The sequence below is a fragment of the Pholis gunnellus genome (assembly GCF_910591455.1).
Source record: "Pholis gunnellus genome assembly, chromosome: 1".
Classification (NCBI taxonomy): domain Eukaryota; kingdom Metazoa; phylum Chordata; class Actinopteri; order Perciformes; family Pholidae; genus Pholis; species Pholis gunnellus.
In genome coordinates, this window is record NC_136528.1 from 22,296,872 (window position 1) to 22,314,050 (window position 17,179).

Here is a 17,179-nt window from a genome sequence, read left to right on the forward strand (position 1 = left end):
TCATGTATCCATGGTACTTGATATCAACATTCAGTCGTTTAAACAAGTGAATTGCCTCAATCTTCCTACAACATACATTATCTTTTAGGAGAATTATGCTCCTATTATACTCTTATTAATATACTAAGGCTAAACTGTATCTTAACAATGTGGGGTAAACAGTCCAGACCCAGAAAACCTGAGACATCAACTACAATTTTTGGCTCATTTAAATAGCAGCCATCCGAATGCAAACAACAGTATATTAGTAGTACATGATGAAATATATATGACAGAAATTCTAGTTATTTTCATGGTTTGTAGTTTATTCCATTACAGGCAAGGGAAGGGGGGGATTAAATACATCCTTATCGTGGGGCAGGAAAGGAGGGGAAGCAAACCAGGTAAACATGGACAAGACATAGTTGAATTATTCTTCTTTCAATATAGACCAATTTGTAAATCTGCCAATAGTTTGAATAAATAACTTTCAGATTAAGTCAATACTGCTATCTTTTAATATATTCATTATCTTCATATTGTTATATAGTGGTTTTCTGTGTGACTCTATTGGAATTCATCTTCTTTTTTTTTTTTACATCTGCATACATAATTACACATAGAACATGGTGCTGTACACATCATGGTAGAAAGTATTATAGTGCTTTCTTTCAGCGGTGTTTTAGTGTATGACCGGCTGCGAGCAAAGTTACCGAAAGTAGGAAATTGCTGGGCCCAGCCTTGGTGTATCTTGTGAGAGTCTACTGGGACTGGCAGCATGACTTGAGTAGTGTCAGACTGTAAAGTGACTGGAACTGTCTGCTGTGAGTAATCGCAGCAAGTCTTAATCCAAATAGAGAGACTGTGCAGATCACTATGGTGACTCCAAGCTTGACGGTGGCGCTGCACTAGAGGTCACCGTGAGCAGGCTGTCGCTCTGCAGCATGTCTCACCGCCATGCAACATTTGTAAAAACAGCATATTGTCACCATGCCATGGCAGGATGTCAAATATGTTTCAACTCTGACAGAAAGAAAAAAAAAGCTGAAATATAGAACTCCTTACATTTGAGGAAAGTCTAAAAAAGTTCCCCACACTGTCCCTAAAAAACTGAGATAAAAACCACTAACATCAAACCAATCTGTTGCAAGAGCAATAAGGATAATAATACCATCAAATATAGCAATAAAAGTGATAACAACATTAACGGTAATAAATAATGCAAATTGTGAGCCACCTGTTACACACAGAGTGATATGGAAGATTGTATGCCACATACAGTATTTAGAATTGGCATACGAGACGTTGGAGCCCATTCATTCATTCATTCAGTCCATCAAGGATGTTTGAGATGAACCACATTAAAGGGAAGCAAACACCTTGACGTCCAAGATGACACCATGAGAACAAGAGAGATGAAATCCTGGGACATTTTTAGAATACACAGTTTGGTCCTGTCTGGTGACCCAGGCGTTTCATAAGCCTCTATAATGTTTGAGTTTACATATATTATAATTTCTTTTCGATCTTATTTACTGTGACTCAATGACAAGACATTTCTATACCAGCCATGCTACTATGAAATGCATAAAGTATGCTTCCTCTGACCTGGGCACATTGTTAAGAGCTCTCCAAAGAGAACGGTACAGTAGGTATGAGACTAGGACGACTATTGGCAAGTTATTATCATCATTGGTTTGAACCCAAGGTACAGAGGTTGCGTTTTCCAAATGAAAGCCATGGCAGTGTTTTAAGGTCAGGGTAGCATTTTTTCTGTTGTGTTGCTGTGTAACAGTCGACATGGGAACCAACAGAATGGAAAGGGGATAATGAACTTAGCTCGTGTTTAAATAAAGCAATATCCATATACATATACAAAACTACATCTCATAAATACATTTGGCATACAATGTATTACATTTTTTGGCAAATATTTTGGGGGTAAATTGAGCAATATGTGTGCAAGAGTATCCAAATGTCAATCTAAGTGGTTTCTTGACATTTTCTCTTTAAAAATAAAGACAAAAAAAAAAGAAAAACCTTCATGCACTATAAAGAGTAACCAAAAGACTCAAAAACATCCATAGGCGTCTGTAATAACTTTGTCACAATCACTACATTTTTAAGACACATGAATTCTCACCAATGTAACACACTTACTGTCTTTCTCAAAGTCAATTCTTTGTGGACCTGAGGAACATTTCATAATGTCTTCTCACTTCTATTGATTGATGAATATGTCCATCTTCACATTCCTGATTTGAAAAAATAAAATGAAAGAAAAGCTGGACAAGATTTCCGGAGCTGCTGAGGGTGCAGGAAGTTGTACAGGACACCAACCCAGATGATGTGCCTCTGCTAACCTCTTCTACAGTGTTAGTTTTTGAATCCCTGCTCAGTTAAGTATTCTCCCTTTGATTTTGTTAAGTCGGGGAACTGATGTAATGCTGACGCGTCCCTACGTGGGTGAGACGACATTGTTTTGGAATGCCATTGTGAAGCTACAGTTATTTATATTCACCCGAAAGCAGTACGGCCCCCTGGCATGCAGAGAGAGGTATCTTTTTTTTTTTCTTAGTCATTGCAATAGTGTGAAAATGCTATAAACAGCGTTCACCGGGGACACCTGAAGAATGGAAATAGTTTGTATGTTGGTCCGTCAAGTTCTGTCATTGGATTTCTGATGAGTGACTGCATTCCGTCGCATGCACGTACTGTGATATGTTTTACATTTTAAATGACTGCACCTGTCAATCTAGAGCAAAAGGACATTGGAGTCTCGGGAGCACACTACACCATAGATGATAGTGTGTTCTCTTCAGGACAGTGGCAAGGGCTAGAGGTTCGTAGGGAGTGCATGGCCGGCAGGGCGCCCTCGCCGGGGGAAAGGTCGTTGAGCTCCTCAGACGACGAGAGGGGGAAAGAGGGTGACAAAGAGATGCCTGAAGAGGGGTCAGCAGATCCAGCAAAAGTGCGTGGGGGCTTGGGGACTAGGTTAGGCTCCAGTGTTGCTCTGGCCAGAAGTTGTTTGTCATCCAACGGCTGTCCATCTCCGAGACACTCTCCCTGTCCAAAAGAGCCCCGGCCTGACTCGGACTCCCCGTCAGACAGCTCCAGAGGTGGTGAACTGCTGCCGTCCAGTCTGAATAGAGAGTCTAAGTACTGGGCGAACTCCAGCACTGCCTGGCTGGGGTTTCCATTGGATAGTTGGGGTGGAGGACTAGAAGCTGCCGGTCTGGTCTCTGCACTTAACTGTTTCTCTGCTGTCTCCAGCTCCCAGTCTTCATTATCTCCATCCATTGGTCTAGAACCAATCTGTGGGCTGAGGGGAGCGATAGGAGTGCTCCCTGGGCTGTAGACACCAGGCATCTGTCGGTGATCCCCATCAGGAAGAATTATTCGGTTGGCGTTCTGATTTAGCAGAGCTGGGGAATGGCTTCCACTGTAGTGAGATGTGGCAGGAGACAGCCGCAAGGATCTGGAGTCCAGTGGGGTAAAGAAGGGCCCAACCTCACCCAGGTGCTCTGGCGTTTCCGGGCAGAGGCAGTCAGCAGCCAGTAGTTCAGTGCGAGAGCTGAGAGACGGGTTCTCCTCAGGGATCGGGGCATCCAAAGGGAACGGGAGACTACTCAGCAGTGGCGAACCCCTTAGCGCAGCTGAGGAGCGCCGAGAATCCAGACTATAGAGGGATTCGGCGTCTGAGAGACTCTCCGTGACAGCCAGCGGTGCTTTGCGTTCCCTCAGCTCCACTGCCAGGCGCTCCCGTGCTCCACGCAGCACTACAGGCACTGGAGGAGGAGGGCACTCAGAGAAACCATCCAGAGATATTTCAGACTGGGCACACGAACTAGAGGAGAGGAGAAGAAGGGGTTGGAGAGTGGTGACAGGGAGAGGAAGGGAGAGGGGGATCCAAAATACAAGACAGACATGAAAAACGGGTCAAAACAACTTACGGAGGGTTAAAGAAGAGAAAAACGGGAAGGTGTTAGTATGTAAATCATATCTAGATTCTACAGACTAGGTGGACACCGGCAAAACATTACATAGATGGAAGGAAGAGGAGAGAAAAGGAGAGACTGGGAGGCCAGGAGTGTATCCTAGTGCTCTTGTATTAGTGTCTAATACAGGAGAGAAAACATCCCAATTCAACCATTATTAGGAGGAGTTCACACTGACTTTGGACAGGGGCTAAACCAGAGGGGGCGAGGTGGGAACTGAATACTACCATACGTTGCAACTGCTCTGTGGTCAGACAGCGTGCATGCGTGCATGAGAAAAGGGAGCACATTATGCAGAATTAGTATTAGCATGCATTGCTTACCGTAACAATGTTTTTTGTCTTGTTTTTTTAAAACCAAAAGGAACAGACAGAAACGATGATTTTGAGAAAAACAATAAAGTAGCAGTTAGTAGCAGTTAGTATTGGCTAGAAAGTTGAATTAAAATCAGACATATCCCCATGATTATCCCTACAGTTTAGGAAGAGGATTTGAAGAGCCTGCATTATATATCAAGTGAGAGGGGTGACTCAATATAGAGAGGATCAAACAAACTGTTTTATATATGTGTTTTTTAATGCTCCAACACACCCACAGTGGTGCCTGGTGTACTAACCGAACACTGCTGTTCCTTCGGTGGTGGGTTGTAGGCATCGGCTGCTGAGTTGTTGATGTATCCACGAACATGCTCTCTGGGTTCAAGTCCACTTCTGTGGGGCTCACCATGATCTTGGCTGCTGACAGCAAAGCTGTTTTGCCTTTGTTGTAGTTCTCCAGCACCTGTCACAAGCACAAAGGTGTACAGACAAGTGACTTGACCGATAAAGGCACGGTGAGAGCAAGAGAGGAGGGAGGATCTGCATTGAGAATCCACATGAACAGAATAATAACTACATTAAGTTGAAATGACTTAACTGCTGGAATAAAACAAGACATTCAAATGATTTAGTTTGCTTGCTTAGTTTTGCAGACCAAAAAATATTTTTTCTATGCTATTCTCCAAAAGAAACTGGATGCAGGGGAATCAAATGACTGACAGAATTAAGATAAATTATTAGATTGATGTATAATCTTCTGGCCATTAATAGTTTGGAGATAATCAACACACACACACACACACACACACACAGTTCTACTAAATCTATATTCAACTGCAGATATGATTACATATATTATTATAGTGTTAAAAAAGGCACAGTGTAGTCCAGTGTAAGTGCAGTCTAATAGTGAGCTATCACCTACTCCAACTGACAATAAACACCCACAATGGAGTCATGATGCCTGAGCAAGAACAATGCAAGACCTACAATATGATAAATAGTAAGACATTAGATAACTGTGTAAGCAACTCCGACAACGTACGAGAAACACTCTGTCCCACAAAATGTTAACGGTGTTGTGTTAATAAAAATGTGAGGAGAACAAACACTAACAGCAAATCACATCAACACATGATTACATGTATTTGGTTAACTTTAATGAGTTTAAACACTTGGTGGAAGCACATCATGATATGAAAAACAAGTAGAGCATGAAAACACACAAAAAAACAAACATACAATTCATGCGACAATGGAAGATAAAATGTCAACACATAAGTTGAAATGAATGTAAACAAAGACTGAAGACCAGAGGGACAGAAGCCCTTTAAGTTAAAAATGCCATTAAAACAAACATGTTTATGATGTTTGGGTTATGCAGATGGTTATGAATCACACAAAACATGACGATGTTACATGGGTGAGTGTGTCTGATGATACATGAGGACAAGATTTCTGTGAGTGATGAAACTGCAGCAAATATTTGGCACCAACAATATCAAAATATCACCTGCACTTGTAGCCACAGTTGACTAAACAAAGCACGAGACTGCAGATTGAGTACCCAGAGACCGAAATCTCTACTTAAAAGTTCATACTTGGAGTTTTGCATTATGCAATAATGTACTGCAACCCCTACAGCCATAGACTCACATGACATATATCATTTATGAAAGCACATTTTGACGTGGCAATATAAAATGCATGGTGGAGAACATTAAAATATAATTCCAGTAATCAGCCCTCCACTGTAACAAGTCAGTAATAAGAGAACATTTTGAATTTGTTAAGATTCGTTGAGCATCAATTTTGCAGCAGAGCAGTGGAGACGAGCAGAACTCTCCATATTGAATCATTTGTCCCCCCGTGTTACTCCATCTGCTGCTGATGAGTAATTGACAATTTCTTGAAGGGATTATTGAGGAAAGGCTAAATGTGTGCTTTCAAAAGGCAAAAAGGGAGAAGAAGAGAAGAGCTGCATCTACTGAGAAACCCGGCCAAGAAGGAAGAAAGAGCAGTTAATGTGGAAGAAATTAGGTAACCATGGAAACCTTGTGCATACAAAGAAAACTTGTTAGCTTGAGAAACGGGGTTAGCAGGTTCATACCACAGCACTAGAGCACATGTACGGTAGCTGTGAGAGGAATGGAAAAGAATGGAGGGTTGATTTAAGGAAAGCTGGAAGGTGAATCTCATTAACGAGAGAAAGAGTGCAGGTGGGTTTGGACTTATCATGCAGGGTTGTAAGACTCCACATTTTAAAAAGGGATTATTCTTGTACCGTTATATGCACCATAGACCACTGATGTATTTCAGGGGCTACTTAGTGATGATATTTACCTCATCACATTGTCATGGACACCGATTCCTTGCCTCAACTTGCTTTGTGACGGCATCTGGACTACTTGCCTGGACTTGTGGCACCCAGTCACCAGTTTTTATGTGTAAGTGGAAAGAGCAAAAGGAAGTCTTTGTGCAGCAAGAGAGAACATTTTCACAGTTTCACTTAACTGTTATAGCAGTTGAGCTGCTTTGCATCAGTCTTTTGTGACTTCTTTCAGTGGAGGAACAGTCAGGCTCTCTCCACCTCATCTATGGTCACTTTTTAAATATTAGTACCTTTCTAAGAAGGACTTTCTTCAAGAAAACCAACACAAAAACCCTGAGTTTTAACATCAGGCAAAATGTTTCTCCCGTTACACCTCATGGGCATGATGTCACGTCATGAGTCTGGCCATAGTCACAGTATTAAAAGTAACACTGACAGTTTTTAAATGTTCCACAATGAATTCCTTTCACAGATTCGACTAGATTGTTAAATGTGTTTTGCTAAGAATCTAATGAAGGCCAAGTCAAATACTGGGAAGTCATTAAGTCTATACAAGCGTATCATAGGGACTGTTCTGCGCTTGTAAACTACAGACTTCATGTTTTTGCGAAGAGCTATGCGATGTTACTATCTTCTGGGGATCATTTTCTATCTGAGCACAGTTAGACTCATCAGATGGGATTTCAGAAACGGGAGCAGCAATCACATCTACGCTAAGGTGAGAATCGGCTGTATCGGATTGGGTTTGTGGTGGAATACATGAATCGTCTCCAACTGAGAGGGCTCCTGAGTGAGAGTTGGAAGGACTGTTAGACATTGAAGGGACAGACACCGAGCACGGCTCTGAGGCAGAAGTACAGTCTGACAGAGGAGGAACAGACTCGGCATCTGAAAAAGAGGAAGAAGCAACGACAGACAGAGGGACGGAGACAGCCTCGGCCCCTGTGAGGGAACCAGTCAAAGAAGCATCGGTGATGGCGGGAAGGGAGGAATCAGAGGGAAGAGGACTAGAGTTTAATTTTGTTTGCGAGGTTATGACCACAGTGGTATTGTTGGTGGGTTGATTGGCTTCCAGTTCTTCCGGTCCTGAGTTTTCCTGCTCAGACACGAGACATAATGGTTCCAGTACCTGCAGAAACACCAGAGGTATCATACTACAGACTAGGCACAGCAGACGTACACACACACACACACACACACACACACACACACACACACACACACACACACACACACACACACACACACACACACACACACACACACACACACACACACACACACACACACACACACACACACACACACACACACACACACACACACACACAGCACTAATAACCATCCATCCAGAGACATACAAGGTTGAGCCACAAGAACAAATGCAAAACCAAGTAAAAAAACACAAAAAAGGTGCACTCCCCACAGTGGATCCGTCACATGCAAACATACACCTCAATACCCTGTTATCACAACAGATGTTCAATGCCCGTGAAGATTACTAATAAAGACCACCATAAAACCAGGAGTGAGCAGCCCCCATGCTTTGAAACTGGAAGAAAAAAACAAGGTGAGGTGAGTTATACGTTAATGAAGGGTCGCATGCATACATTGACCATAAAGTAAGAATCAATCTTACAAAACCCTCAAAGAGATTTTTTAACTGAACACTTAAGGGGCATACCATTGAAAAGAGCATCACTGGAAACCTAACGTTTGTCTTCTGTCTTTGCAGTAGTGTGGTTTTTGAAATAAATCAATTCAACGTATTTGACAATTGTCTCTTTGATTGCTGCGATGTTCAATCATGAGATGGGTAGATGTAAAGGCATAACTGTAGAACATGTATGCTGTGTGGCTGGATAACCACTGGATGTTGTAGTTTCTATTTAAGGAGAAAGCAGGGTGAAGTTTTGACCAAACATACAAAGTGGAACCATATTAAATGTCCATCTATGACTCATACTACTCTAGACGAACCTCTTCGCCTCAGGTGCTCAGTTACAGATCTCTAGCTTTACTTAAAAATATATTTTTGTTAAAAAGTGGTATCCCCCTTTATGAACAATTGTTAAAAATATTCGCAAATGTATTTTAATCTTTAAAGTTAGAGACGATTCACACACACTCATCATCCACCAATTCAGTTATCCAGCGCTGGAAATCATGAGCAACACTTAAAATTAATTTCACCACCATTTAAACACCCCTGCCAAATCCATCTGCATGCACTCAGATAAAACAGACCTTGTTGAGACCCTCCATCACCATGTGGGGCATGTGCTCATTAAGCATGGCAGGTGATATGATGACCTCATTGAAGGCCTTGTTGTCCCCCCACAGGGCTGAGTAGGTTGGCTCCTCCTGGCCACAACTACAGTGAAAGAAAGAGAGTCTGTCAATCACGGTGAAGTACAAAGTGAACACACATGTTGATTTAGCAACAGCCTGCCTCATTATCCTAGTGGGAGAAGCATAATCCAGGCTGTGACACCACTGAGTGGAATATTTTGTGACAGACTTTGGAAATTAGCTCATTTTAGAAACCAGAAAAGACACACAAGTCTGAGCAAAAAGCTCACTGGCTGCATATGGAAAACTATGAAATAGGACGAAGAGCGAAGACGACAAAGAAAAACTAACCAGGAGCTTCATTGCAATGATTTACTTCCATTATTAGACATATTGATATTTTGTCTTCATTGTTAGGATAGACTGGCCAAATCACTTCTCCCCTATGGTTTTGCACCAGCTTGCAGAAAGTGGTTAAATATTTCAAGGCTACTTGCTTCTGTCTGATGGCCAGACACACACAGCATCACTGCAGTAGCAGTAAACTGCTACAGGCCAGAGATCAGATTGTTGCACCTCCATGGACTTCCTTTGAGTTAATTGGCTACCAGTGGTGGTTTGCAATGCGACCATCAGTGACCTGATGATTGTGTTGTAGAAGCCACAAACACTTCGACCGTACTAGACAGTGTTATCCAACTTGACTTGAAGTGAATAAAGATAACAAGATATGATTTTCCAGCGGCTAAACAACAGTTATTACCATCTCACATCGCAGGGAACTCTTTTATCTTTTTTAAGATATAGAATGACATCCATCTGTTATTCATAAGATAACTGAAATGTATTCTGGCCTTGGATAACAGCACAGCTGATGGAGGATGTTTGATACCGGTGTCGAACAGAATCAGAATTTCATTAACTTTAAACATTATTGATTTCCCCTTTAAATATATTCCACACAGTACAACATTAAACAAACTAGGTATGAAGAAACGTGTACAAGAGACGGGAAGATTATGAAATAAAATATAATATTAGACAGCAAGTGCATACAGAGGGGTAGGGGAGCACCATGTGACAATCTGTAAACACACGCTGTCCCCAGCATGCAATGTACACCTTATCCCACTGAGCTGCCAGTTCTTTTGTGTCACAGGTGTGAAACAATGTACACTAAAATTGGCCTTGAGTTACCTGTGTCCACACATCAGTTATACAACCACTTCACCATTTGTGCGGTGGAGTTGTGTGGTAAAAGTGTACATTTTATACAAAGACAAGCTTTAAGGGGCAATACCACTCCACTGATGACTGATCTCGCTGCTGGAATCTTACGCAGGTAAAACAGTGTCAGTAAAGAAAAAAAAAAACATCTGGGGGATTTAGTTGCTGTAATCTACAGACAGTTTTCTCACTATGACTCTGGAGGATGGTTGTGCACCACATGGATGATCCTGCCAGGAGGGTAGAGGGGGGTGGAGGCTGAAAGGGCAATGCTGAGGTCACTGGGGTGGAGCCACAGGCGACTGCTGGGGGGCGCTGCTGGCTGAGACGGAGGATCATCATCCTCTACTGGAAGCTCTGATTTGGGGATGCATTTGGTGCCACCCGCAATGATCCTCCACTGTTGCAAAGGAAAATGCGTTTTAGTTATGTAACATGACTTCAGAATCTAAATATATCTTCTGCACATTGTATTTTCTGGAGCGTTTCTGGAGCAGCCAGGGGTCAACTCAATGAAGCTGTAATTACAGCAGAGATACCGTGCCTGCAGTTTATTTTAATCAGCCAGTGAAAAACTTGGAAATAAATGCTGAAGAGTGATGCTACTGCGTTTATGTAGTTGGTTTAGATGGGTGGAAATGCAAATATGTCGTCAATCTGATGACTATTTAATCATTCATTAGTATTTGTATGGCAGAGATTTCCTATTTTGTTCTTTTTGATGTTTACACAGTACAGCAGGTCTTCTACAGTGTGATGAGATCAACTCACCTTTGGCTTGTTACTTTTCTGCAAGACTTCCAGAAGGTGGCGTCGGAAACCCTCCAGTTGTGACAGGCCGAGCCTACGAGAGACCAGCAGATATGTCTTATGTGGTAGTACTGGAGCAAAGTAAAGTTAACCACAGTACACGGGACACAGTAGAAGACATACCTTGGTACCAGGTCTTTTCCTAATACCACCGATGTGACAAACTCTTTGGAGTACTCCATGGCATCCTCACTAGGTAAATAAAAGAAAGAAACTGGTAAACGATGTGAACAGGACATGTGGGGACAGTTAAGGGTGTGACCTGAGAGGAAATTCTCTGAACACATTTCTAGCTCACACTTCAAACAAACATTTGTTTCAAGTTACTCAAATAATGGAATACGACACACAGTTAACTATTCTACATCAAGTATTTAGGGAAAGCTTTGATCTGCCAAATACACAAGAAGCCCCAGAAATGTGTAGTTATACTCTGGCTGATACAATACTGGAAATGATGGACAGAAAAGATGCAAGAAACAACAGAAAGAGTAGACCCTCCTTTCCCATTTGTTACACCATAAACGGAAACAACAGAAACACCATTTCCACACTTGACATTGCATGTGAACGGAAAAGGACATGCCTTGAATGGGCATGGGCAACCAAAAAGACTGAACACAAGACAACCGTATCATTTTAACAGAGCGATAGCTCTTGATTGATCGGGCTAAAAGAAAAAGTCTACAACACAAGGGTAAACAGCACAGTGCAAACGTGTTACACAATAACAGATGTTGGTAAAAACATCTCACTTTTGCTTTGATAGTTTATAACTGCCGATAACTGGAAGAAGGTTTCCTAGTTTGATGAATCGAGGCTGAAACTATAATCACTAATTCTGCTTTCTGGACATCTGGTGGCTTGAAGGCCACAGCATATGATTTTGATCATTATCATACTCAAATCATTCAAACACCTGAATTTGTAAGGTTTTATTCCATTTTGTCACCAGTCTTGTATCTTCTGACCAAAGTCTGACTGATTAACTTCTCTTGACTTCAATAAAAACATCAAAGGTGCACTGCAGCATTTAGTTATCTAGTTATTTAGTTTATCAAATAAATAAATGATTAAGGCACATAATGCAAATTGATTCCAGGGGACCTTTGTTGCAGGTGATATACTACCCCCCCCCTTCACAAAAATGGCAAAAGAAAACTACATCACATTGATCACACTGTCATGTTTAGTCTCCAGTCTAAACACAGTAGGGACCATTTCAGATGAACTGAAAATCCCCAACTCTGTAGAGCACAAATATTTATATTAGGTGTGGTATCGTGCTGAAGTTTAGCAGTGATGTGTACTGAACAACAGCTACAGACCCAGGGCTTCAGTAAACAGCTATAACCTGCGACGGTGCTCTGGTATGAAACGGCCAAACTTGGGTTCAACATGCGTGGGATTTATACACGTTAACATGGGATTCATGCATGAAAGTGGCAAAAGGGCTTTTATTGACTTCCTGCACGATGTAGTCAAACTGAGCGACTGATCTTCTCTTGAACAGCCTTGTGTACATCCAGTAAACACACATAGATGGACTCACCTAAAAAGGCCACCAGGTGGAGAATAAGAGTAGCAGTGAAGTGTGGGGTACTGAGGTCTCAGTAGGAAGGAGAGGATCGCAGCAGTGCCTGCACCCAGAGAATGGCCGACTATCACCAGCCCGTAGTGCATGGTGCCCTTGTTCTGTGAGAGACGGCCAGAGTCATTACACTCACAACAGCACACTTTTGTAACCAGTGAAGATAATCACTTAAACAAACTGCCTCAACTGCTATTTGCAGACTCTTTTGTACAGAGTAGGGTTAGTGTACTGTTGCACAGCTTGCGTAGCCTTGAATAAAGTACAACAGTTCAGAGTGAAAATTAGGGAAAATGTTCATTATTGATTGCCATGATTTAAAAATATGCTGAGTCGTGTACCAAGTCTCTTCCGAAGGCTTGTGACAAGATCATTTCCTGCTCCAGTTTCTTCTTAATGTATTCTGCCGAGTAAACCATCCCCTATGAGTGAAAAGAAAGAGAGACAGAAATATGGACAGGAAGTCTGCGTCATTAATCTCTTCTTGAAATATTCAAAGCAATTGTTCTAGTATTAATAACTGAAAGGACCTTTCGGAGTCTGGAATAATGTGCAATGGAGAACAGAAATGCAAAGAGGAAAATCTCATAGGAGACTGTACAGAGGAGTGTACTCAAAGAGATTCATGTTTCAAAAAGCCTCTCCTACAATACATTAATACACTGACCTTGTGGCCAAGCCAGGTCCCGTGCTGCTCCTCTACAGGCAAACGTTCAGAATCCCCCGTCAGATCAGTCAAGGCGTCCTGATGCACACAAGACAAATTAAAAAATTCTAAAAAGAGTGGATGAACTGAAACAGGGAATGAGACAGAGAAAGTGAAAAGATCACCTTACTAATTAAAGTGCACCTATAAGGCAAAGGAATTTAAAATACCACTCATAATCTCCTTTGCACATTGGAATATTATTAGTTATATTGTATTAATTGTAGCAAGAGCTACAAGTCCACAGAGAATGGTATATGCTCATATAAGACTCATCATTCTTACTTTAATGCTTTTTTCGCCATGTAAGGTTTTCCTTTGCTCAACATAAGGCTTTACGTGGTACCGATTATGTGTAAATGGTGTTTCTTATCTTGATAATGCGTGACAGAAGTTTGACGTTTGCCCTGAGAGCAACGAGAGCTCAACATTTACTTCCTTAGAGATATATATATATATATATATATATATATATATATATATATATATATTCAGAAATAACTCGCAAAATGCTTCTTTAATCTTTGTGCTCTAATTGTAACATGTACAGTACAGTTTCCACTGGCTGGGAGCAAAGCATCAGAGATCAACGGGATGAGAATCATGGCCTTTGTAATAAGGGCATGATTAAGCCCTCAGCTGTTGTTTCAAGTCAGGTCTCATAACACTACAGGAATTCTCAAAAAAAGAAAAAGGACATTTAGTTCTAAAAGTGGACAGTCACGTTTCTCTATGCGTGAAGGGTGTAGGAGTTTGAGAACACTGCATAAAGCTATGAGGATTTCACCTGCTCTGGAGGTGTTGGTGTTGTGAGGTACTGAAGGGAACGGGGTGCACGAATGTTTAAAGGGATCTAAAGATATATTACTATTAAAACAGGCAAAGAAAGATAAAATTCACCTTTGGCGATAGGGTTCCTCTGATACTGATGACAACCTTCTTTTTCGCATGATCCACTGCCACAAAAAACGGGGTCTCGTAAACCTGGATGTAAGATGCAGAGTGGACAGAGAACGGTGGTGAGAAAGTGAGAGGAACCGGCAACGGGCAAAGTGAGGAGGAGACAAACACTTTAGTATACGTTAGTTCTACTTCCATCCCAGCAAGCAGAGCAGTCTCTGTCCTTAAATATTTCTCCAATTGGCAACGCACACATAAGTCCTATAAGTCAGTCCCTGGCAGTAATTTATAGATGGAAACTCAGCGCTAACCTCCCCAAGAAGTGCCCTGCTTTAGAAATCACGTGGCTCGAGTGCTAGTGTGAATGCTGTGGAAATTCCACCTGAAAATAGAATAACTTAATTGAATATCCAATAAAACAACTATTTATATTTCTTTCAGTGGGATTATGAGTGGGAAAGTGATGGGAGTTATGCATGTCTGGAGTGAAATTATTTTGACTTTTAAAACTACACCAAAACAGTGGGGTTAAACGATTTGCTTTTTAGTGTTAACTTTGGCCACTACATTTTAAAAGTTACTGTTTTTTTTCCAGATATTTTATCAGCTTGGAACTTGTTTTTGTAGTTGACATCATCATGCCAATCAGTCTGAACAGCAATTCTTACTCACCAACTTAATAGAGACAGCCCACAGCGAGGGAGAACACAATTCATCGCTCCCCATTGACTTATATTGCGCGAAGGCCCCTCCTTGTCAATTCTGTCTGCTAGCAAATAACAGAAAATTGCCCTAAAGCTTCAGTACTGTTTTACTAGAATGTCTTGTTTGCATGATAGGACATGTTACCTGCAGCTTGCATGTCCCAACCGCTAACATGTCCCATCATCTTTTTAGTCATGAACTGCACCCCTGTTAGACATTGGGTGCAATAATAATCCTTTGACATGCTGAAATCTGATCTTTTTCAGCTAGCTACTGGGCATTTTGTTAGCGTTTCAGCCCTTGGTTGCATAATGTAGCGCCGATTTCGTTCCCCTCTGATGGACGTTTTTTTCAGAGTACGTCTCTGTTGCCTTAACATGGGGATGCAGCAGCTTTACTAGAAATAGCTGTTCAACAAACGTTCACTAGGCAACGACCAAGTACTGATAGGATGATGACCAGCTGTGAATAAAAAATGTTTGCCACCCCCGCTCTCCACAGGGGGAGGAATCTCCCTCCAAATCATTTCAACTGGAACGTAATTTGACCAAGTGAAATGTAAATTACTCAGTATAACATTCTTAAGACTATGCACCAAAAGCCTGAAAGACTGCATCATCTGATGAGAGGCCACCAAAATGAACACTCTCCCCTCTTCGGCTGCACCTTAAGGAGCTGTCCATGCCGGTCACAAACAGCGTTGGCGGAGTCCAACACCTACCGAGAGCACACTTGACTTGCTGCCGAAAATGTGGACACGGCAACTCAACTCCCCATATCTCAGCAACTACACTGGTGAGTAAAGTGTTATCAAAACATTTACAAATGATGGCCAGAACTACAAAATAAAGCCACTAAATGATCAGACTGGCTGCTATTATAACATTGTATGCAGGGCTCTTTGTGCAGAACAGCTTTAAAAGGGAATGCAATAATTCACCTCAACAGTGTGTTTTGCAAAAGGTATTAACGTCAGAACAAAAGCATGGACAAATAAAAAGAAAATCCTGACGCTGTTCCTCACACTTATCCACACAACTAATCCATTGTCTAACTTCGGAAGTTAAGGCCAAACACCTCTGACTGCTCGTTAGCCAGTTGTCGGATTACTCACAGCATCGTGGCAGGATGTGTAGACAATCTGAACCTGCTTGAGGTCCCTGTCCAGGAAGTGTCTCCGTATGGCCAGGACATTACAGCCGCAACAATTGTCCTCCTCCACTGTCACAGACTGAGACAACCGAGAGCCAGATCCGGAAGTACAGCTGGGGTGAGAGGGAAAGATGAGAAAACAGCAGGACGTGAATGCAAAAAGCAGATGAATACAAGAGTAAACAGGTAAGGTGACAGAGACATAATCAAGTCTCCCAGTGTAGGCGATGTGGAAAAGAGAATGTGATTAATTCGACAATCGGCTTGTGTCGGTGAGTGAGTCTAACTGGAGTGGTATTATCTCAGTGGATTACCACTTGGCAAGTGTTGACACATGTGAAATTTGATCCGCACTGTAGAGGCTCAACAGACACAGAAGCCAGATAGATCAAAACTGTGCAGGTGTATGTGTCAGCGCTCACGGGCAGGAGCTGGCGAGGCGGCACAGCCCACAGGCAGGCTTCCTCATTAGGTACATGGGCCAACCGTACGCAGCCAGGGCAAAGAGCATGTAATAACACACATCCTTGTACATGTTCATCTCGGTCTGGGAGAGGGAGAGGCAGACAGACAGACAGACAAACACACACACACACACACACACACACACACACGCACGTCAGAACACACAGGTGAGGAATAAGAGCAATAACACATTCAGAAATCTTGAGATATTCAAATACGCAGATGTCCTTTTAGATGATTACTACATACAAGTGTTCTCACACTTTTTTTTTTTTAAATTGCATTAAAAAAACATTGCACACAACTGCAGACAAACAGAGATTTTGAAAGACAGTATCGTCAAATCAACCTATGGCTGTGGTTTAGTACCACCGTTTTGTTTTTATGGCGTGAAATATACACAAAACCTCTGCATGGGGCTAAAAAGCCAAGGGACCCTGGGACACCTAGGTTACTCCAATTATTGATATATCTACTTCTATCTTAATAATAATAATGACTTTGTCAGCTCGAGGAGAGCCCACTGTTTGTGTATTGTTGTGTATTGTATATCAATTACGTGACTTTAAGCAAGTAAAATAGTCTTTAAGAACAAGTTTAAATACATGTTGTATATTTATGTCATTCTTTACCTGAACTCTAAAACGTCGACCTTTCTCAATTGCCCAATGTTCCTGTGATACAAACGCAACCTTCACTTTGTCA

The 17,179-nt window shown here is 41.8% G+C and overlaps 1 protein-coding gene across 2 annotated transcripts in view; it reads right to left on the minus strand.

Moving 5' to 3' along the window:
• Nucleotides 1-202: 202 nt before the first annotated feature.
• Nucleotides 203-17,179, minus strand: part of dagla (diacylglycerol lipase, alpha) — a 32,698-nt gene continuing 15,721 nt past the window's right edge. The window contains exons 9-20 of one of the 2 annotated variants that reach the window (XM_079162888.1): nt 16,432-16,556; nt 15,972-16,122; nt 14,153-14,236; nt 13,214-13,291; nt 12,888-12,968; nt 12,508-12,650; nt 11,079-11,147; nt 10,917-10,989; nt 10,337-10,545; nt 8,874-9,000; nt 4,594-4,757; nt 203-3,826 (exon numbers count right to left, since the gene is read on the minus strand). In XM_079162888.1, the coding sequence (XP_079019014.1) occupies nt 2,770-3,826; nt 4,594-4,757; nt 8,874-9,000; nt 10,337-10,545; nt 10,917-10,989; nt 11,079-11,147; nt 12,508-12,650; nt 12,888-12,968; nt 13,214-13,291; nt 14,153-14,236; nt 15,972-16,122; nt 16,432-16,556 (2,361 nt within the window). In that variant the 3' untranslated portion in view covers nt 203-2,769. Of the gene's footprint in view, nt 3,827-4,593; nt 7,756-8,873; nt 9,001-10,336; nt 10,546-10,916; nt 10,990-11,078; nt 11,148-12,507; nt 12,651-12,887; nt 12,969-13,213; nt 13,292-14,152; nt 14,237-15,971; nt 16,123-16,431; nt 16,557-17,179 lie in introns of those variants that run through there. The other variant, XM_079162887.1, reaches the window with a different exon arrangement.